Genomic DNA, 24160 nt, shown 5'->3' on the forward strand with positions numbered 1-24160 from the left:
CATTCAATAAGGAGACTTGGTATGGCATTGGATGCTTTTCAAACTTCAGACTTGCCTTCTTCACAAGGTCTTCAGAAACAACATTAACACAGCTGCCACTATCAACAATTATCTTGGCAGTGCGTTCACCTGTCCGCAAGCGAGTATAGAAGATGCAACTACGTCGCCAATCTTTACTCTTAGATTCAACACTCAATATACGTGCTACTACGTGTACACCTCGGGTATCTTCAAAGTCTTCACCAAGGTCATCAAAATAAGCAGCCCCATCATCATCATCATTAGGGGGTAATGCATAAACACCCTGTTCATCAAAATCATCAGGGTCTTCTTCTTCCTTTTCAGCTACATGAATCTGTCTCTGTTTTACTGGGCAGTCCTTAGCATAATGTCCCTTTTCATTGCAGCGATAGCAAGTGTTGGAATCACTTGTGGTCATTGGGGCTTTACCCTTGTCCACACGAGAAGACCTACCAGTGTAGGTGGCTGTCCGTGTAGAACCATTAGTGACATTATTACTTCTATTGTAACCATTAGTTGGTTTGGAGGCTGGAAAAGATTTCTTGGTGTCGACAGCAGTGGAGCCAAACCTTCTAGTGGTGTTCAATAGGTCTTCAGCCTTCAATGCTTTCTCAAAGCAGTCCTTGATGTCCAGGACATCTACAACACCAATAGCTCTAGTAATATCAGATCTTAATCCCAACTGAAATCGAGATAACATCTGAGTAGCACTCTCTATGGTATCAGTACGGGATGAAAGAGAGTCGAACTTCTGCATGTACTCGGATACAGTCATATTCCCTTGCCAAAGGGAGTTGAATTGGTCTTGCATTTGAGCTTTGTAGTATCTAGGCAAGTATTTCTCTTTCAGATCATACTTCATATGTTCCCAGTTGGTAGGTGCATCACCTACGCGCTCCAAATCTCTCTCTGTCTTTCGCTACCATTCTCGAGCAGAGCCAATTAATTTGGTACTTGCCAATCTCATCTTTCGGTCTTCAGGCAAGTCATACCAGTCAAAATAGTCATCTAGGGCAGCAAGCCAATCATAGAATTTTTGTGGATCACCATGTCCATCATACTCTTTCAGCTCTAGTTTGACCTTTTGTGTATCCAACCTCCTGTTAGTAGCTTCATCTCCAGTGAAGTAGGACTTCAAGTATTCCTCAAAGTTAGGTCTTCGAGGTGCTTCAGTAGTTCTGTCCCTGTCTTCTCTGTAGTCATCTCTGTCATACCTACGTCGATCCCTGTGATCTCTGTCATGTCTAGAATGATCTCTGTGGTCCTTGTGACTTCTGGGATGACCTCGATGATCTTCATCCCTTCCCAGAGTTCCATGTACTTCAGAATGAACTGGGAATTTGTCCTCCTCTACATATAGAGGATTGTTTACAAGAGGCACAGTTTGCCTTTGTTCTGTTGCTGTCATTCAATTACCAAGAGCTTGCTAGTTTGTTGAAATCATCTGCAGCATAGTCATGAATGCAGCCATTGGATCAGGTGGGGATGGTAGTGGTGGATCAACAACAGGATCACCATGTTCTTCCATGGCTCTGATACCAATTTAATGTAGCCTAGGTAGGACAAAGCCCACTAGGAACCAGGGGAACAAGGTTATGTAGTAGGGCTGGCCGAATGGACAGTTTTAGGTAATTAGGTCACAAACTAGGGTTAGGGTTAGGGTTTCGAACTAGGGTTTGTTTGGGTATTGAAGTGCAGGTTTTTATGAGTCTAATGGTATAAGTTGGATCGAATTTGGTTGAGGTTGGAAATCTAGGGTTTCGGCCTTTCGGGTAGGATGCCTTATGAAAATGGACTGTTTGTGAGATCTAGGGTTTAGGGGCAGATTTTAGGAAAGGGGCTTATGGGGTTTTAATATGCAGGTTTAAGGGATCCTAATGATATAAAGAAGTTAGGGTTTGTATAGGTTTTCAAATTCTGCTGTAGGGGGCAGAATTAAGTTGCAGGTTTAATGGAGGTCGAATGTGATGGGAGAAGGGAAATAGATCAGGTTTGTATAAAGGAAAACAAAGGGCAGCAGGTTAACTTACTGTAATGCAGAAATAAGGCAGCAGCTTGAAGATTGATAGAGCCTCCTGACCTTCACAGTGCAAGGAGTCGCAGGAGTCCACCCACCCTTCACCACCTTGAGTCCACAAGGATGCAAGCTCGCAGAGGAGCAGAGGCAGCACGCAGGCAGCAGTTTCAGATTGAAACAAGAGTTTTTTTATGCAAAAATTAGTGGGGGAGCCTGCCCACGATAGATATATTTATACTAAAAATTAGGGGCCAAAAGGCCTTACACATAATCAGATTTGAACTGGGAATTCCAGTTCTAAATCCTAGAAGCAATCCTAGTCAGATTAGGAGTAATGACTCTTAACCTGAATCTTAATAAAAACACAGCAGACTCATACTCTAACTGGGAGTACAAGCTTAAACAAACAAATAAACAAATAAGTCATCCCTCTAAAATCGTGGAGGGGAACAAAAGACTATTTTAACCCTATTAACTAAAACATTTAAAAACTAATTATGGAAATTAGAAGGCTCCAACGAAACAGGCCTAGTTAAGGGCTTTTCTTCTTCTTTCGCATGCTTGGACCTGCATCACCAAATCCCCGGAATATTTTTGGCTCTGATGCCATGTAGAATTCTGTTAATACTGGCTCGAGTCAGAGTGACTACAGCCATTTTTATTTATAATAAAGAGAAGAACATTCTGGAATGAGTACAACGACAGAAATACCCTTATGATTATTCTACGCTTGAACCCATATTACAACATTGACTAAAATAAATCCTAATTCCTACGCATAACTGCATCAGAGTGAACAATACATATGTCATAGACACCCTAATTGAGATCTAGGAAAACTCGATCGAAACAATGCAGGTTTGATATTTCTTAGGCATTTTAGTCTTGACCAGGTCGAGATCTCCGAGATTTTTTGAGATCTCGACGAGTTTTTGAACTATGATTTTTAGTCATGGTTTTGATTGCCAAGAAAGCTCGAGAAGTGTGCATTTAAGGTTCTTACCATCGTCCTTTTTTTAATTAGTATTTCGGATGTGCACTGTCTTTTTATGAGTTGATCTCACAAGTGTTCCAAGTAGTGTAAGTTTTTGCAGTTAAATTCATAAATGTAGGTCTGAGAGAGTGCCTGGCAAAATTTTGGTTTTATTGATTTTTAAAAAATATGATTTGAAGTACTCTCATTGATTAATAGTTTTAATAATTCATTATGTTATAACGCACCTTCCAAACTACTCTTGGTGTGATGATGGATCAATTTTACTTATTTTGGCTGTTATGTCCTGGTTACCTGCTTCTTGGTCTCATCATGACTCATGAGTAGTGTTGCTTCTTCCTTGTTGGCAGCAAACTCACATTAGCGTGATATGCAATTTTACTCTTTTGCATATCACCCTTGACATGAACAATAACTAAGGCACTAAAATTCGGATGTCCTCATTATGTTCCTTTTCTTCCCACCAGGTATGTAGAAGAACCGGAGATCCAAATAAATTCATGTTTTGTAAGAGGTGTGATGGTGCTTACCATTGCTATTGTCAGCAGCCTCCACACAAGGTGGGATGTTCATCAGGTTTTACTGGGCTTCCATAGTTGCTCAGAATGATACAGATGAGCCAATTTCTCCTTTTTTTTGTTTCTGATTCTGCAGAATGTCAGTGCTGGACCTTATCTCTGCCCAAAGCATACTAGGTGTCACAGCTGCGGGTCCAATGTTTCTGGAAGTGGGCTAAGTACAAGGTATTACTTGTTCAACTCTAAAGGAACGCCTTTGGATATGGCTTAGTTTCATTTAGTTACCTCAGGTTGTGTGAATCCTAAACCATCTTTATCATGTTGATATGGTATCATTACCTGTATGAATTTGATCTTGAGGCCCCACAAAGTATAATATCTTGGTTTCTGGTCATAGTTTGAAAATTCACATTTTGGTCAGACTGAAATGACCGAAACACACCGAAATGAGCGAAATTTTGCTGAAATAATGCATTTTTTGCCAGACTGTTTTGGTTGGCCATTTCAGGGGCAAATGGCCGTATTAAGCTCCGATAATTTAGGGAAACCTTATTTTAGCCTATTTAAACATAGGTAAACCTTCATATTGCAGGAAAAGTCACACAAAATGGTGGTTTTGATTTGCACCTTTGGTTGACAGTATGTCAGTATGCGCTGAACCCTATTGTATATTTGTATACCTTGTGTAATATTGCCTATTCTAGACGTTGTTTAAGTACTACAAGATAGAAAAGGCAAGTAAAACAAGTAAAGTATGCACCATGATTGAAGAAACATAATATTAATTAAATTATTTCTGAAATAGTACATAGTATATGTAACGTTGACACCGAAGTCCCAATAATACAATGCTGTCTGCAAATACATAATTTTTCTCCTCCTCGCAGGCAAAACAGTCGAGACTCGCAATTTCGAACGGAACGCGCAAAACAGTCTCTTTTATAAAGTCTCAAAGTCGTTTTGCCAAAACGATACAACACAAGGTCGAAATTTCGACCGAAATTGTGCCGATTCTGTGATTTGCCTTCTGTTTCGTCTCGGCCATGTCGAAATTAGCGAAATTTTGGACTGTGTTTCTGGTGTACATGTTAGTTCAAAGATTTCTGTCTTAGGTTTGATAATATTCTTTTTTTCTTCTAAAATTTTATTTATTTCTGAAACTCCTAGATGTTACCCTCTGTTCCTATATTCCAAGACCTTCTGATGATGGGTAGGTAGAAAGAACTCTAAAACCCTCCCTGATAGGATCCCAACTCAAAACCCCACTCAGTCACTCAGATAGAAACTCAGAAATTGACTGAAAAGTAGTGAAAACTCAAACCTCTCAGAATTACACCAAACTCTAGGAAATAATAGTTAATAGGAAGGATAAGAACCTTTCAAAAGATGAGCATGATCTGATGAGCGGTTTGGGAGTAATTTAGGAAACAATGATCTCACGGGCGGAGATCCTAGAAACAATGAAACTGAAATTAAATCCAATCCAACCAACAGAATTGAATGAAACTTGTGTTGATTCTCTATTTCAGCAATCTAATCCAATCCCCCAAGGTATTATAAAAGTCAGATGGTAGGATCAAAACTAATTTAGAAAATTTAGTACAGAAATCAGGAGAACTTAAATTAAAATCAGATAAAAAATTAACCTTGGTCGAAGGACTGTCTTAGGGAGGCCTTGAATGCCCTAAAAGAAGGGGGGGAATCTGATGGACAGATTCCTCACTACAGAGAATCTCGTTTTCAGCAAAAGAGGCTAAAAAACAGGGCATCTGACAGGTCAAACTGAGATGGTTCTTGCTGTGAGTTGATTCTCAGCATGAACAGTTTGTAATCACTAAATAAAAGATGATAAAACATTAGTCAATATACTCATTATAGGAGAAAGCGTATTTAGTAGATATCCCCACCCCTTCCTTCCAGTTGAAGAGAGTTCTAAGGCGCCTTTACCCCCTCAAGATCCCAATTTCACAATCACCGTATAGTGATCACAGAAAGTTCGATAGCCTCTGCAACTCCTGTAGCCGGTCGATCATATTGCTTTCCCTCTCCTGCTCTGAAAGCCGTCAATCGCTCTCGGAACTAAACACCTTTCCAATGCTTAATGTGGTGATAATCCTATGCAATTACAGATAAATAGATTACAGCAGGCTGGAATCGAATCAGATGAAGCAACAGTTACTTGAGGAAGAAAAAACAAAGAATAAGAAGAAACAGACGGATAACTATGGCTTCCCACCAACAAGGTACATAATAACACTATCCTCCAAGGATATCTCACCCCCTACTGAATCACACATCATCCTTTGAAGAAAACTTCAAACTTTATTCATCATAAATCGTCCATGAGCCTTGGCTCTTACATGCTATATGTAGAAAACGAAATAAGAATCCTAATCTAACCAGGAAAATCAAATCCTGTTTCTAATTACAAAATACAGTTGAAAAAGGAATCAGAATACTAATAGGAAAACTTAAATAGCTTGCTCACAAAGCCTAATCCCTTATGCCTACCCTCTACCCATATTTTAGGCCCATTAAAATGGCCCATTACAATGAAAACACATGGGTTCAAAGGCCCAACACATATATAACCCATCCCAAGGCTTATTTCCAATAAAATAAGCCCTTTAGGTGACTTATCTGCATCACCTTCTTGGTAGATGATCTTAAGAAAATTAACAGTCATATGTCTGGGTTTATCATGGGTTTTAAATTGTTTAATAAATTCAGCTGCAACCTCAGTATAACTGTTATTAAACTTGATCTCGCTGTCAGCCTTGAAATGGGGTCAGTTTTTAGGTTTCTTGTTCCTTCTATGAGTCAACTCATATTGGCCTGATGGACATGCGTGTTCCCAAGGTTCAAGATCTCGTCTCATCTCGCCATTTCGGGCAGGTCGAGATTTCCGAAATATCTGAAATTTACTGAAATTTTGCCGAAATATGGTATTTTTTCTGCCATATTTCGGCAGTCCATCTCGGTGGGTTTTTGGCCATATTAAGGTCTGATACTTCATGTACACCCTTATTTAAGCTAAATAAACACATTTAAACCTTTATATTGCAAAAAAGTGAACTCAAAGTGGTGTTTTGGGTTTGCACCCTTGATTGACAGTATACGGTCAGACCCTAATGTATAAATAGTTAAATACACATTGTATAAGTACTAAAAGACATAATAACAAATTTAAACAAAGTAATGAAACAAAAATAAAGTCAAATGTAGCCTTTAGTTTATACTTTAAACTCATAAAGTCATAAGTGCATAAGTTCATAAGTCATAACTCAGAAACTCCATAAAAGTCATTAGTTCAATACTCAATAGTCAATACACGAAGTCACAACTCACAAGACTCACAACTGTCATCAAACAAATCTTAGTAATAATTGCTATGCCTTCTTGGATCGACCCCACTCATGCTTCGTTGGAGTCGAAGTCCATTGCTCTCTGTCTGAAGGACATACGTGGATCACGGTATAGTTTCGGAGAAGACATGAGTGTAGGCATCCACAATTGCCATGTAAATCCCAAAATATCATGAAATTTCCCAAAATATCCCGAAATATCACGAAATTTGTACTTTTTTCATTTTGTATTGCCACTTCGTCTCGGTAGTGTTGAGATTTCCGAAATATGCTGATATATCGGCGATATTTCCCGAAATCTTGAACCATGCGTGTTCCAAGGTACTAAAACTCGGAACTCGACCTTGGAAAAAACCGAGATCTCGGTTGAGTTGGTGCATTTTTTTTTCAACTTGACACCTCAACTCGGTGGGTTTTAGACCTATTTGGGTCTAAAACTTGGTATTCAGCCTATGTTAGGCCATTTAAGCACAATTACATTATCAGATTTTGCAAAAACAAAGTCCAAATAGGAGTTTTACTTCGGACCTTAAGTTGGTAGGCGATGACGTACTAAAATACCCTACTCTGCACATAATTTAGTAATAGAAAGCAAGCAAAACATTCAATTAATAGCTAAACAACTTAAATAAGCATTAGAAATGTTAAAGTGATACATCAAACTGTTTAACAATGTTACAAGTTACAACTATCATCACATAAACTGAGTTTGAATCAAGTATTCAGTCCCCAGTAGTGCCACATAGTCTTCCCATGACATAGTGTTGCTGCACTGTTGCATATAGTGCTCCATAGCAAGCATATAAGAGTTGTCATCAGCATATGTCAAGTCCCCTATCCTAGGGTATAGTTATTGCCATGAGGTGTGACACGGTTGCCATGAGGCGTGAGATCCACTGTTACTGTTATATTGAGGAATGTATGGGTGTGGCTGGTTTGTGACTGGGAATATGGGCCTAAAACCTGACCCAGTGCTTTAATTGTCGAACTCAAGTGTTGGCTGCCCAAATTGACCATAACCACTATATTCGGAACCGGTGCTCTCCTGGCCATAACCATAGTCATGATGAGGGTGAGATGAATGCCACGACTGACGCTCACGCAGGTTACAACTTGAAATCCAGAGGTAAAATGAGTCACAACCTTCAAATGGAGAAGAAAATAGCTTTTGGACAGAACTTGATCGAGAAATATCGAGTTCTGTTGAGTTAGATGACTTTTAAAGAAGTAGATGGGTCGAGATCTAGGTCGACACCCAAGATCTCGACTGAGAAAATGTAATTTGAGAACTCGTTTGCCAACTCGACTCAACCTCCCAAAAAAAGAGATCTCGGTCGAGATCTCGCGAGTTCTCGAACTATGGCGTGTTCATCTCTGCGGTTCTTCCTCCACCACTTGTAAAACCTATATCCTTAACAGGTGCACTTTTACTTCTTTCTAGGGCTTACCTGGATCTTCTTTTCATCTCCCTCATTGTCCATCATGTGATGGTACTTGGGGGGCAGCGATGAGGATTCAATGCAGCTACCATTGTTTGGAACTATTTTGGTATTGAAACCTTGCTTACAAGAGCTATAGGAGACTTATATTTTGTTCAAGTTTTTAGTCTTCCGATATTTTTTGTTAAATTTGTACTATATTATATATATATATATATATATATATATATATATATATATATATATATATATATATATATATATATATATATTTAATTATATAGTTTATAGTTTATAATTTAAAATTCTAATATTAGAATGTTTTCTTTCTCTCACTATTCCCCCAAAAAATATTGAAATGTTTTGATAGTTTTATTCGAAAGGGTATCTTATGTGACTTGTTTCCTTCTCTGGTAACATAATATGGGAATGCTTTCACAATTGTACTGTTTCATTATATCATAAGTTGGTAGATGTTTCCTCGGTCCTTGCTACCTTGAGTAATGTTCTTTTAGAGCCTTTCTCTAACTTCCCTATGCCATTCCTCCTCTCTCATGTGGTCATTGGTATTCATGGACCTTATTGAACAATCACATTTATTTCTTTTTTTCTTTTTGGTTTACTTATTGCTGTTATTATTAACTTGCAATGTATTTGTGTATGTCTAATTCTATGTTTCTAATCTTTGGAGTCATCTTTTTAAATTGAAAATGGAATTCGTCCTTTATTTTTTCATTTCCATTCACTTGGATCTCTTCCGTTTCATCTATTTTGTCCTAACCCTCCTTTTCTTCCAAACAAAGGGAAGTGTAAGGGTCTTTTTCGGTGGATCCCTCTGGTTCCTGTTTAATCCCCTTCGTTTTGGAAGTTCTTTCTATTTCTACATCTGTTTCTTCCTCAGTTTGCTCCCTTTCATTTGTTTTTGTGGTTTCTTAGTGACAATAGGTGATGGCATTCTGCTGATAAATAAGAGAATACTAAAGATCTGAGCCATACAATTTCTCAATTCTGACACAAGGTCATTCTTAGATTGAATAAGTACATTAGATCTGATAAAATGAATTTGGCATAGCCAGAGTAATACCAATCCAACCCATTTCATGAATAAAATAGAACCCATTAACTAACCAACAAAACTACTTGTTACAAATAAGATCTTGTTGTTGCATCGAAACACATAAATGTTACTAATTTGGCTAATGCTTGGTAACAATGAAATGATTGAATAATTGAAAAATAAGATTATTCAGGAATACACATTGAATTTCTGGTAGTAGATCGATAATCAAAAAAGATTTGTGATGGTTCCAGAAGAAATGAAATACAAGATACAACAGAACTAGGACAGTTATTGTATGAGTTCTACCGAATGCTAGATGCAGAGGCGCATAATAGATAGATATGAACATCATGAGCTGTCCTGTAATAAAACCAGTAGTTGCTGATTCCTTCTTCTTTGTTCCTTCTTCCATAACTCGAGCTTGGAGAAGGAAGAGATAAGAGGGCTCTATAGAGAATATGGTCAGAAATCTGTAATAGAGTCCAACTACAACGACTGAATTAATTATCTCAATGTGCACTTTTGTTATCCTCCATAAAGAAAAATCCATCTCGTAGAATTTTGCTGTCAAATTGTTTGACCGCTGTCAATTCACGGTGAGCCATAGGATGAAGTTTGGCTGGACTTTGGGAGATGAACTTTAGAAATGTCACATCAGCTTTCCACCGATTTGATGTCTAAAAAAAAGGAGAAAATCTAATAGATAATGAGCCATGGAATTTGACATGCTGACAATCCAAGGATGCTCTATGCATGCAACAGTCTGTCTGATTAGGTCAACCCCTTCATGGCTTAAATTGGTTGGCTGTGAAGATAAATTATATACACGAGCCTGTCTAGATAGTTTTTTTCCCTATGTATATAAGTATATATACATGTAGTTACATTTTGTAGGAAAGAGGGGGGAACTGAGAAGGGAAAAGAAGGTTTCAGAGGAGCCAAAGATCAAGAAGTAAAAGCAACAACAGAATATGGTAACAACCTTGGTCCAGCCACCCTACTGAATCAACCACCAACAGCTGGCCCCACCCAAAACAGCCTCCGAACAGCTTAACATGCAATATTTTCCCCTTGAACAAAATAAAAGAGAACACTGACATGGACTTTGTCTTTGTTACCTCTTCCCCTACAGGCCATGATGCTTGTAGTTCTACCCTTGAAGTTATATGACCATGGGGTTTAACAGTTATATATTCCAAAAATTGATAAATTTGGCTGTTTTGGTTTTCCTTGGGATATCATTGAGCATAACCCTTCCTCACCTCTATGATCTCTCCTATCAAAGTCTTTTCGTAAGGAGTCAAAAAGCTTATTTCACCCTTACTGATGGATTAAGAAAAATTCTGATTTTTTCTGCTCAGTTTTACTTACCATTGGACATCAAGTAGTTATAGGCCCCTCTGTCTCTAACATATGATTCTTAAGCCAAACAATTTAGATTACATATTTACCCCATAAAGCCTGGCCTGCAAAAGATTATACAATAAACTACTTACCAGGCCAAACCTATCAACCCGCTACTCAAGTTGGTCCCTATGCAAATATGAAGATGTATTCTTTCAAGCAAAAGCAGTGTTTAGTGTTTAATAAAGATTATTTTGAGTACCCAAAAACAAAATTATTTTGTAATTTATCAGATGATAAAACAAGACTATGGTAAGCAAGTTCATGATATTTTCTTAGACATTCTCATCTTGCCTCTTCCCTTGTGTTTTGGTGAACCTGTGTGCAGCATCCTGTTATTATGTATTTCAATTTGATTCTTGTTCAGAAAGAACTCAATGATAAAAAGCATTATTTTTTTTTTTATGGGGGAGAAGTGCTCAGTAAATATTTTTACTTGATACTCTTGGCTCTTGAGAGTTGTTTTGGGTTATTTTGCTGGTATACATCTCTTCTTTTGGATTAATATAGAATTTTTATAAAAAATTGGGCCTACCCAGTGCACGAGGCTCTCGCGACTGTGGGGTCTCGGGAGGGTCATAATGTATGCAGCCTTACCCCTGCTTGCTCAGAGAGGCTTCCAGACTCGAAACCATGACCTCTTGATCACAATGGAGCAACCTTACCGTTGCACCAAGTCCCGCCCTCTATCAACTTAGTATTTATTCTATTATTCAAATAAGGGCTCCTATTGAATTAATGTGCTAGTTTCAGATTTCAAGACTCCATTTTCAGAAACTCATAGAAGGACATTTAATAGCTTTAGATTTGGAGTCTTTTACAGTCTTAATGGTGGTTCAACTGTTTCTTAAGTTGTTGACGTTGTGGACATGCCTTATGATGCCATGATATCAACTATGTATACAGACTAGTAGTAAGTAAAGGAGCATTGTGTTTGTATCCCTCATTGTCTTCCTAGGTCAGATATGACCACCGGTTCAACCGGGACTTAACTTAAAACACTTCAAAATAAAACAAACAAACTTAAATTAAAAACGAAGTGGATCCAATAGAACTGGGCCAGATTAGGCTTGGTTCTTCTTGGACTTCCTACGCTGGTAAGTCTTTAATTCTGCATCAGAAAGCTTATTGTCATTTTACTAAGTGGATGTCAACATACGGTTAACTTAACTATTTGCTCTTAAAATCTGCAGGTGGTTTCTTGGGTATACATGCTGTGATGCTTGTGGGAGATTGTTTGTGAAGGGGAAATATTGTCCTGTTTGTTTGAAGGTACCATCTGCTCTGGATCTGCGGCCTCATATTATTTCCTGTGCTCTCTCCCTCTCTTTTGTTATGCCCCTATATGACTTGATAATTTTCTAATCCTCACTGGACATTTTTGTCCGTAGAATATGATTGATTGTCCACAAGAAGTTATTTTGGTAGTTCTGTAGCAAATTCAAACATGTAACAGTTGTTTCATGACCAACTCATTGCTGTTCTTGAACTTGGGCAATATCAGTTTCTAAATAAATGATATAAAAGTTCGCTACAAGAAGGCATGTCATAAAATTCCCAGGGGTGGAGTTTGAGACTATTTGAGAATAGTTGAATAATTATGTCTGAAAATTAAACATTTCACATTTCAGAGTCAGAGTCATGGATTACAAATGAATGTTAGACCATAGTAGTAGGGAAATTTGGTACAAGTTGGGGGAAGCTGTTGCATTGTTTTTTACTTAATTCTTAGTCATTATTTTCTTGATGTCCATAGTTGTCAAGGCGAGCCAAGGTGCTGGAGGGTGCTTAAGAGCTTAGGCGACCAAGGAGCCCAAGTGTTATTTTTTATTTCCCCTCTTTTCTAATATTATTTAGTATGCTACAATATATACCTTATATTATCAAAAATCAACATTAAGCCACCCCAAGTCATAAAAAATCAACATTAAGCCACATCAAGTCATAAGAAGCCAATATTAAGCCACATGAAGTCATAAAAAATCAACATAGAACTAGAAGCAGCAGAATTGAAGAAGCAAGCTATTGGAAGTTTGAAACAATCAAAACATGCATTTGGTTGATATTTTTCTTGGGATTGGTCATTATCCTGGTATACCCAGTCTCACATTTGGTTTATACTGTTCTTAGAAAATATGATCTTATCTATAAGTAATTAAACTGCTCTCGATTTAGAGAAATGTTCTTGTTCTCTAAGAAGTTTGACTGGTCAAATGATTTTATTTTTACATGAGATTTTTTGTATTAGGTAGAGCACAAAACTGACTTTCCAACAAATCCAAGATTGCTTAAATCTGATTTATATTGAAGAAGTTATGTGTCGGCCAAACCTTATTTGGTATGTGTGAATGCTGTCAATAGCGCTCTAAATGAAAATATATATTTTTTAAATATCAAAACATATAAATATTTTACTTATCTTTTGTTTTTAGCAATGTTTTACCATATTAAGATTTATGGAATTTTTAGATTTGAGAAAAACCCCAACATTAGAAAGTTGAAAAATTCACATACTGTCGAAAATCCAGTTGTTCTTGAACTGGTGGGTTGACTTTTTATCCTTTTAGAATTTGATTTTTTAATTATTTTTATTGGATTCAAATAGGGTTTTTTTTTGTTTATTTATGAATAATATCTTAAGTAAATGAAATAACAAATATAAAAGCATTTACTTGAGAACTGCCTAGTGCAGTTGGTAGCAGTGTGGAGCGTAAAAGCCCACCCTATGAAGAGGTCTTGGGTTCAAGCCTCCTGATTCTTATCTTCCCTCCCCCACCTCCCCACCCCCACATAGAATTAGGGACCTATCTAAAAAAATAATAAATAAATAAATAAAAGCATTTACTTAAATGATATTTGGCATAAATAAGGGCTAAACCTGGTTTGATACCACTCAGGCCACAGTTGCCTAGACCCCAAAAAATCCTCCTGGACGCCTAGGCAACGCCATGACAACTATGTTGATATCCCTCCTTGCTTCTCTCTCCAGTAACTATGTACTAGATGGAAAGTGTATGTGTGTGAATTTTTTGGGATCTGGATATTAGTTTCTTTCATATCCTCAGAAGTTGACAAATTACTTTTGCAGGTTTATAGAGATTCTGAATCAACCCCGATGGTTTGCTGTGATGCTTGTGAATGTTGGGTGCACTGTGATTGTGATGGCATCAGGTTTATTCCTACTCTTGTATTTAAGCATATTCTCTAATAATTATTTTCAGCCCTTCATTTTGTGTTCACTTTCCGTTTGTGATGCAGTTAAGATAGTCCAATTGGGTCAATCGGGCCTCAGAACACTTTATAACTATGGGCCTAATTTATAAGGCCATGAAGTTGGGATAATGTTAGTACACAGGATTAGTAGTGTAATTGAGTGTCTGAGTTAGATTATTATACTTAATAGCTATGTAGAGTTCTTTTTGAGTTTATTTACTTTACTGAGTGTATTAGAGTGACTAGGAGTCCTTTTATGATTCGAATTAGGAATTTTAGAAATGTTTATATATTTGTAGTATATTACCCCATCAATTAGAGATGGGTTAAGGTTGCTCCATTGGGACCAAGTGGTCACGGGTTCGAGCCTGGAAACAGCCTATCTGCGAAAGCAGTGGTAAGACTGCATACATTATGACCCTCCCCAGACCCTGCAGTGGCAGGAGCCTTGTGCATTGGGTACGCCCATTTTTACCCCATCAATTAGAGATGATTTGAGTAAAGAATATGAGTTTTTTCTAAGAGTTTTGATGCTGTTGAGCAGTGCATACAGGATTAGTATCCCAAACCTGATTTTTTCTCTTCTCTTCTCTCTTATTCCTCCCAAGAAGATCGATCTCATCTTTCTTCTCTCCTCTTCCAGCTATTTGATTTTTTCCCTTAACAACGCAGTTGCTTCCTTTATCTTAGATCTGATCACAGATTTGATTATTGGGTCTGCTTACATCTAAGATCCAAATCTGCATTTTCAGATTGCATTAGTTTGTTTGTAGAGATAGTCTCCTATAATTTTTGTTGACAATCATAAAATCCGTGATGTGAGAAGCACAATGTAACATTGTTGCATGTTTCTTCTGAGGGGATGATGCATCTTTGTTGGACATGTTTCAAATTCTAACTCTTTAACAGATTGATGGTGATTTTTTAGATTTTTATTTCTAATTTGTCCTCTTTTGTTTGACACAAAAAAACATATACTTCCTGTTGAGATGTGTTACCCGATATTATAAGGGTATTTTTGGTTTATTTATTTATGCTTTATTTATGTACTTTTGAACAAGGGTAGGATTGTAATTTGGGCTGTGACACTGTTCACGTGAACAGTGTCGTGAACAGTATTTCCCTTTGTAATCTCTTTTATTATTATTATTATAAATAGAGAGCTTGACTGATCTAATTGATCATTCAAGCCATTCACGCAATTCCTGTTTTGTTAACACTTCCATATTTTTCTTATCCCTAGTTGGCAAACATAATTCAATTATTCTTTTGATATATTTATGAAATATTTACTGTTGAAATAGGCTGCTTACTGCTTACCCGATTGGGGTAAGCAGTCCTAGTTCCACTAGGATTGGTCCTACCTGTCCTAGCTTACTAGGATTAGTCCTAGTCGAGTTAGGGTGGTTAGTCCCACTTTATTTATGTTTCTTTTTCTTTATTTTTTATTTCCTTTTATTGTTTTTCCCCAGCCGAGTCCTAGTTTGGGATTCCTAGTTGTATTAGGAATTCCTAGTAGGACTAGGACTGAGTTAAGTTTCTATTTTCAGTTGTAATTCTGTTCTCTATATAAACAGGGCCTGAATGATCGAATTAATCATTCAAGCATTCTCTACATCTCTCTTTTAACATGGTATCAGAGCTAGTCTCTCAGATCTAGCCTGGTTCCTAGCCCACCACCCTCCTTCCATTATCACTCGATCTCCATCTTCCCCCCCCCCACTCAACTCTCTTCACTTTTTCTGGTTTTTTCTCCACTTAGGGCTGGTCTAATGAGGTGATTTGTAGATGCTGTCCTAATTTTTCACCTCAACAATTGATGATTTAAGAAGTTCTTTGATCGATAGCTGCTGCCCACACTTCTGCAAATTTTTTTTGGAGTTCTCCCTTATTGAAGATCAGATTCTCTTACAATTACAGGCTGGTTTTCTTGGGATCCAACACTGCAGGTTTTTCTGGACAGCTGCTGTCTCTGTTTCTCTTCCTACCATTGAGGCATATATCCATATCACTCTCCAGGTTTTTTTTGAACAAATATTCAAGACCTGCTGCTTCTCAATCTGGTTTATTTCTCCTCTCTGCGTGGGCAGTGTGTTGCACAGATCTGCATCAACTTTGTAGACAGATTCTGCAATTTTTTTTTACGACTTGAAGACCCCTGAATCTCAATCGACTTCTCTTCTAGGGTTTCCTCAAAACCCTAACTATCGATTTTTATTTAGGGCTGGTTCTTGTTGCTACAGAAGGGACTCATCTTTCAGTTTTTATACTGTTTTGTCTGCAATATGGGGGACTCAGATGTAACCACGGCCAACTCTGGAGTTGATTCTTAGCCGCGGACAAAATTTCTCCCTTATGCTGCAGCTATTAAACTTGAGGGATCAAATTACCTCATCTGGGCTAGATCTATCTCCTTGACTGTGGCTAGTAGGGGACTCACTGGCCATCTTACTGGCACCACCACACAGCCTACTGAAGAAGGTGCTGCCCGTACTAAATGGGCTGCCAATGATGCTATGGTGATGTCCTTTATTACGAATTCTATGACCACTGACCTCTCCAGTCAATATCTACTCCTTGACACTGCTACTCCGATCCGGATTGTCAAGGGAACTTATGGCCGTTCAGATAATGATGCTCGGTGTATGACATTAGGAAGACACTCCAACATACCACTCGGCAGGAGCTATCTGTCACTAAATACTATGTTGCCCTCAAGTGTTTATGGCAGCAATTGGATCACTATGCTAGGTTTTCACCTACTACTACTACTGACATCACTGCCTATCATTCCTATGTTGATAAGTTTCGGGTCTATGATTTCCTGGCTGGCCTCAATGATGATTATGATTCTATCCGGGTACAAGTCCTTGGTCGGATTCTTTCCCCACTTTAGAGGAAACTTTTTCTTATATTCACAGTGAAGAGACAAGAAGGGCTGCCATGATGATTACTCCCAAAGTTGAGCGATCAGCATTATTGACTGCTGCCTCCACTCCCGTTACTTCTTTTGACAGTGTTGGTGCTACCACTACTAAAGAGCCTGTGAAATGTGAGCATTGTCACAAACCATATCACACGAAGGCTCAGTGTTGGAAATTACATGGCAAGCCTGCTGATTTTGAGGCCAGACGAGGACGTGCTAAGTCTAAAAGCAAAGCCAATCACACTGAAAGTGTAGCCCCAACTCCTACTGCTGACATCGGTTTCTCTCAGGAAGAACTCCAGGCTCTCCGTCGTATGTTGAACACATCCACTGCCTCTACTACGTCTGCTGCCAATTCAGGTTCCTTCTTTGCCCGTACAGGTATTTCTTTTGTTGGTCATTGTGCATCGGTAGTATCCACTCCATGGATCATAGACTCCGGTGCTACTGATCACATGACAGGTTCTTCTAGCCTTTTTGATACATATTCTCCTGCTTCTGGTAAGGATAAAGTCAAAATTGCTGATGGGTCCCTCTCCTCCATCTCAGGGAAAGGATCCATTGGTTATTCTCCCTCCCTTACCCTGCCATCTGTGTTGCATATTCCCAAATTTACAACTAACCTTCTTTCCATTAGCAGTATCACTAAATCCCTAAATTGTAAAGTGACTTTTTTTTCCAACTCACTGTGTTTTTCAGGAGCTGGACTCGGGGAAGACGATTGGATCGGGTAAAGTGCATGGCGGATTGTACCTGCTTGATGGAGATCCTACACCTACTCAGTCTTTACCTTCGGCATCTTTCTCTTCTGAAATACATAAATGGCACTCTAGACTAGGCCATCCCCCCTTAGGAACTTTATCAAATTTATTTCCAGCATTAGTTAAATATTGTAATAAGGAAGATTTTTTTTGTGAACCTTGTGTCTTGGCTAAACAGACACGTTCAACTTATCCTATTTCTAATAAGAGATCCTCTTCCTTATTTCATACTGTTCATACTGATGTATGGGGGCCTAGTAGGAAAGCTTCCCTGACTGGCCATCGGTGGTATGTCACTTTCATTGACTGCTATTCTAGGTTCACCTGGGTATACCTTATGCACACAAAAAATGAAGTTTTTTCTTGCTTTCAGCACTTTCATCAATTAATTAAGACCCAATTTACTGCCACTCTTAAAATTTTGAGGAGTGACAATGGGAAAGAGTATACGGAAGGTCAGTTCCAAAAATACCTTTCTGCCCATGAAATCCTCCATCAGACCAGCTGTGTTGACACTCCAGCCCAAAATGGTGTGGTTGAGAGGAAAAATCGCCACCTCTTGGAGGTGGCTAGAGCTCTTATGTTTGCTCGTAATGTCCCTTCCCTTTATTGGGGAGATGCAGTTCTTCACTGCAGCCTATTTAATTAATAGGCTGCCCAGTCGGGTTCTTCTTTCCAAGGCCCCTATTGAGCTATTACTTGGCTCTTCTTCCTTCATAGTCCCACCTAAGGTGTTTGGCTGCGTTTGTTATGCCAGGGATACAAGGTCCCCTGGTAAACTTGACCCACGTAGTCTCCGCTGCATTTTCTTGGGTTACTCTGCTACCCAGAAGGGGTACAGGTGTTATTACCCTCCTTCCCGCTGGACTTTTGTTAGCATGGATGTTGTTTTTCATGAACATGTTTCATATTATGTGTCCCCACCTCTTCAGGGGGAGAGTGTTATTGAAGATGTGTTGACTATTGACTCTCCACATCCACTTCAGTCTGTTTACCACGAGTCTGAACCAGTTCGGCCTGTCCCTAGTACTTCCCCTGACTTAGGGGGAGAGGTTCCTATACAGGGGGAGACTATCTCTATTCAAGAGGAGCAACCTACCCCGGTCCAGACTCCTATCCAAAGGACTATTAGTGAATTTCAAAGGAGGATTGATGACCGTACTGTGAAGACCTATGGAAGGAAACATAAGCAGGTTCAATCAACTGTTGCTCCAATACCCATCCAATTGCCGAACCCGGATCTAGAACCTGCCTCTCCACCTGGTAATATTCCTTCTCCTGAATTACCTATTGCTCTTCGCAAAGGTGTCAGGACTTGCACGCAGCTTCCCATATCTCATGTTGTTTCTTATAACTCACTTTCCCCATCCTTTCATGCTTTTGTTTCCTCTCTTTCTTCTGTTTGGATTCCTAACCATTGGCAGGAAGCTCTATCAGACGGAAAGTGGAAGGCAGCTATGATGGAAGAAATGAGGCTTTGAAGAAAAATAACACATGGGAGCTTGTGGTTCTTCCACCTGGGAAGAAAACCGTTGGATGCAAATGGGTGTTTGTGGTGAAACAGAAGGTTGATGGCACTGTGGATAGGTATAAGGCACGGCTCGTGGCCAAGGGGTTTACTCAGACATACGACATTGATTACCAGGAAACTTTTGCACCTATTGCAAAGTTGAATACTGTTCGTGTGTTATTATCTTGTGCAGTCAACCTTGGATGGGATTTGCAGCAGCTAGATGTAAAAAATGCCTTCCTAAATGGAGCACTGGATGAGGAGGTGTATATGGACGTCCCACCAGGGTTCTCTTGTGACGAAAACCAAGGAAAAGTGTGTAAACCAAGCGTGCACTTTATGGGCTGAAGCGTCACCTCGAGCATGGTTTGGCCGGTTCCACAAAGTTATGATTTCTGTGGGCTATAAGCAGAGTAATGCTGATCACACACTCTTTATAAAGAGGACTGGTGAAAAACTCGCTGTTCTTATAGTCTACGTCGATGGTACAGTAGTTACTGGTAATGATGGTGATGAGATCAAACGACTGAAGACCTTCCTTGGACAAGAATTTGAGATTAAAGATCTAGGGAAATTACGATACTTTCTTGGGATTGAAGTGGCCAGATCTTCTAAAGGCATTTTTCTCTCCCAGAGGAAGTATGTCCTAGACTTATTAGTTGAAACCGGGTTGCTAGGCTGCCATCCTTCAGATACTCCTATGGACCCTACTGTTCGACTCAAGGAGAAAGAAGGGGAGCCTGTTGATAAAGGCCGGTACCAAAGACTTGTAGGGAAGTTGATTTATCTCTCACACACTCGTCCTGACATTGCTGTCGCCGTGAGCACTGTAAGCCAGTTTATGTATGATCCCTATTCTTCTCATATGGAGGTTGTTCTTCGTATCTTACACTATTTGAAGTCAGCTCCTGGAAAAGGAATTCTTTTGTCTACGCATGGTCATCTACGGATAGAAGCATACACTGATTCTGATTGGGCTGGTTCTGCAGATCGCAAGTCTATTTCTGGGTATTGCTTTTTTGTAGGTGAAAATCTTGTCACGTGGCGTAGCAAGAAGCAAAATGTTGTTGCCGTTCTAGTGCCGAAGCTGAGTTTCGAGCTATGGCACAGGGTATTTGTGAGTTACTCTGGCTTAAAGGGTTGTTACAAGATCTTGGTGTTCCTATTCGTCTTCCTATGATGTTGTACTGTGACAACAAGGCTGCAATCAGCATAGCACACAATCCTGTACAGCATGATCGTACCAAGCATGTTGAGGTGGATAGGCATTTCATCAAAGAGAAGTTAGAAGATGGGCTGATTTGTATTCCTTTTGTGACATCTGCGGATCAACTTGCTGATATCTTCACCAAGGGATTGTTTGGAAAATTGTTTCATCCCAATTTAGTCAAGTTGGGCATGATCGACATCTTTGCTCCAACTTGAGGGGGAGTGTTGAAATAGGCTGCTTACTGCTTACCCGATTGGGGTAAGCAGTCCTAGTTCCACTAGGATTGGTCCTATCTGTCCTAGCTTACTAGGATTAGTCCTAGTCGAATTAGGGTGGTTAGTCCCACTTTATTTATGTTTCTTTTTCTTTATTTTTTATTTCCTTTTATTGTTTTTCCCCAGCCAAGTCCTAGTTTGGGATTCCTAGTTGTATTAGGAATTCCTAGTAGGACTAGGACTGAGTTAAGTTTCTATTTTCAGTTGTAATTCTGTTCTCTATATAAACAGGGCCTGAATGATCGAATTAATCATTCAAGCATTCTCTACATCTCTCTTTTAACATTTACTATTCACAAGATTTCTGTGTTCGAATATAAATTCAATTTTCCTGATCAAATTCCTATTCTCTCTTTCATTCTCACTGACTAGGTCTCCTTCCACGTTGCATTCAAATTCTTCCCTTGCCTGTTTCCATGCAACACTGCAGTTAGTACATGATTCTCTTTTACCCAAAAAAAAAGAAAAGTAGATGATTCTTAGTGTAAATGTGTGGCATTACTCTCCTTTTTCGTTGCCTATATCCTCAAGCAGTTTTAGTTGCATCTGGAGATTCTACCGAAGTCTGTTTCAGGTTTCTGTTGTGTTTTTTTGGTGAATAAATAATCTATTACCACAGCCCAAGGGAGGCGAGAGGAAGAGAGGGGGGGACATACAAAGGAAAGAGAGGGGGAGGGGGGGGGGAGAAAGAAAACAAGCCCCAAACCCAACTAAGAGAGGGTACGGGCCCGTAAAAGAGCACTATCTAATCCCCAAGAATCAGCAATATGCCTGTTCTTTAGGGAGTCCAAAAAGGCCTTGTGAGGGAGGAAACTCAACTTTGAGGAGACATCTGAAGAGATGGTTTTCCAAATCATGTTGAAAAACTTGAAAGACCGAGAATTGGAGGTCCATCTCCTAAGGTTCCTCTCCATCCATATGTGGTAAAGGGCAGCGCCAAACACAAGCTTGCCAATAGTGTGATTAGTGTCACAGATAGAGCATCCAAAGTAAGTCATGACCAGTCAGAGCCGCTCTCTAGCGAAGGGGAGGGGTCTCTTGCTGCGAGGCCAAATAAACAATAGGGCTTTTTTCCAAATGGTATAGGTAAAGGGGCAAGCAAAGAATAGGTGGTCAATGTCTTCGGAACCACTCCAACAAAAGATATAAGAAGGGGGGGGATAGGAATTCTTCGGTGGAGGAGGAAGGCTTGGGTAGGAAGGCAAAGGTTATGGGCTCTCTAGGCTAAGAAGCTATGGCGAGGGATGTGACCTTTGAATCAAACTAGCTTGTGCCAAAGGACAGTAGGGGCATGGGTCCTAACAAAGTTCCAGACGGATCTAAAGCTAAAAAGGCCGTTTGAGAAGGGCAGCCAAATAACCTTGTCCGCATGAGATGGGGGGGAGGGAATGCCAGATCTGGGAGAGGATGAGGGTAAGAGGGGTGGGGGGGGGGGACCAAGAACCATGGGAAATAATGGAGGAGAGGGGGGCAGACTTGGGAATGCCGGAGGATTAAATTAATCTAGCCCCAAAAAAATTATAGAGGACCCCATTAGGGTGCTAGGGATCAAGCCAAAGGGAGATGGAAGAATCATCAGCAATAGTAGAGGAAGTGGCTCTAAGCGCCAAGGGGCGGAGGAGGAGGATCTTGTGCTAGACCCATGAAGCATCTGAACGGATGGGGACAGTCCAGATGGAGTCATTTTTGAGGAGATGGGAGTAAACCCAGTGAACCCAAATGGAGTCATGTTTGGAGGAGATTTTCCAAATAAGCTTCAGAATACCTGCAGTATTGGAGTTGCAGATACGGCGAATGCCAAGGCCTCCTTCCGATTTGGGAAGACAGATGGATTTCCAGCTGATTGGATGGAGGAATTTGGAGGTTTCCTTCCCGAGATAGAGCTTCAAGAAATAGTGAATGGTCTTATCAATACACAGATGTATAACTCCCCAGGAATTTCAATTGCGCTTATATTCATCACTATAGGAATTGGGTTCAAGCTTTCCCCAGCTCCTTCTCATCAATGGACTCCTGACGTATACGAAGGAGTGCGGTTCGTTCGAGAAATTCTTGCCTTTATATCTATCTTTGAGATGTTTGGATTTTTCAAAACTCCATGGACATTCAGAAGAGAGGCTATCCCCACTTGGACCAAGACATAACTTTTACCAAAAGTTTATTGTGATCTTTTTGTTCAAATAACAATTAAGGTGAAGCAGGGTCAAGCCGGAAAGGATCAATTGAAAACCCCTAATTGTTTCTGCTAGACCAACATATTTCCGTGGAGAATCGGTAAATTCTTCTGCTACGAAGAAGGGTTGTGATAAGAAAAAACAGAATCATTTCATTATTTCGGCTAATAGTAATAGTTCTAACCAAAATAAATTTCTTGGGCACAACAAAAATTTGGATTTGAAGATGCTCCTCTCTTCTTTTTTTCTTTAATTTTATTGTTATTGAAATTTCATTTTACATTGAATAACCCTAAATTAAGTTAAGACCGAACTAAACGATAAACGAAGCGAAATCTACTTCCAAAGGAAAGCACAGAAGAGGGTTTCCATGGCTTTAATGGTTGCTTTAGGAAGGCCAAAGATGCCACACTAGTATATGTAAGAAGATTGGAGAACCGATCTAATGCACTCAAGCCTACCAGCGTAGAAGAGAAGTTTGCCTTTCCAGAGCTGGAGACGTTTGCGGATATTGTGAAGCATGGGGGTGCAGTGATGGCTGGAGAGCCTTGCAGGGATAAGGGGGAGGCCCAGGTATTTCACTGGGAGGGAGCCCAAGGAAAAACTCGTAAGGCGCAGGATGGTGTCTCTATCAGAATCTAAGATTCCAGAGAGAAAGAGCTTGGATTTGAGAAGGTTGATACGGAGGCCAGAGAAACTCTCGAAGAGGTGAAGGGAAGACATGATAGCAGAGATAGAAGAGAGGGAAGCTTTGGAGAAAATCATTAGATTGTCTGCAAAGGCCAGGTGGGAGAGATTAAGGTGCTTGCATTTGGGAATAGGGGAGATAAGGTGGAGGTCAGTTTTGGCTTGGATGCTTCTTGAAAGGACTTCCAAGGCCAGAGAGAAGAGGCATGGAGAGAGAGGGCAGCCTTGGCGAATCCCAACTTTAGAGTGGAAAAAGCCGGTGGGGGAACCATTGACTATGACAGAGTTAGAGGGGGGAGATACAAGCAAGAATACAGCGGATGAAAGCGGGGGGGAAGCCCATCTGGGATAACACATCGCAGATGAAGTCCCATATGAGGGAATCAAAAGCTTTGTGAAGGTCAATCTTCATAAGGGCAGCGTGATAACATATATATATATATATATATATATATATATATATATATATATATTTAACCAATATGGTAGCCATGAATGAGACGAGCAAAAGAAGGAAATAGCTGAATACTCACTTTCCTTGTAATTAAGGAATGGCTCTTAAAATTTTTTCTGACTTCAACCTGTT

General features: G+C 39.5%; 1 protein-coding gene across 1 annotated transcript in view; it reads left to right on the forward strand.

Annotated features, from left to right (window-relative positions):
- LOC122642576 overlaps positions 1–24160 on the forward strand; it is a 48163-nt gene that overhangs the window by 14101 nt on the left and 9902 nt on the right. The window contains exons 5-8 of the mRNA XM_043836091.1: positions 3500–3592; positions 3687–3775; positions 12012–12090; positions 13907–13989. Of these exons, the coding sequence (XP_043692026.1) occupies positions 3500–3592; positions 3687–3775; positions 12012–12090; positions 13907–13989 (344 nt within the window). The remainder of the gene's footprint in view (positions 1–3499; positions 3593–3686; positions 3776–12011; positions 12091–13906; positions 13990–24160) is intronic.

The sequence above is a fragment of the Telopea speciosissima genome, chromosome 10 (genome assembly GCF_018873765.1).
Source record: "Telopea speciosissima isolate NSW1024214 ecotype Mountain lineage chromosome 10, Tspe_v1, whole genome shotgun sequence".
In the NCBI taxonomy this organism is placed as follows: Eukaryota; Viridiplantae; Streptophyta; class Magnoliopsida; order Proteales; family Proteaceae; genus Telopea; species Telopea speciosissima.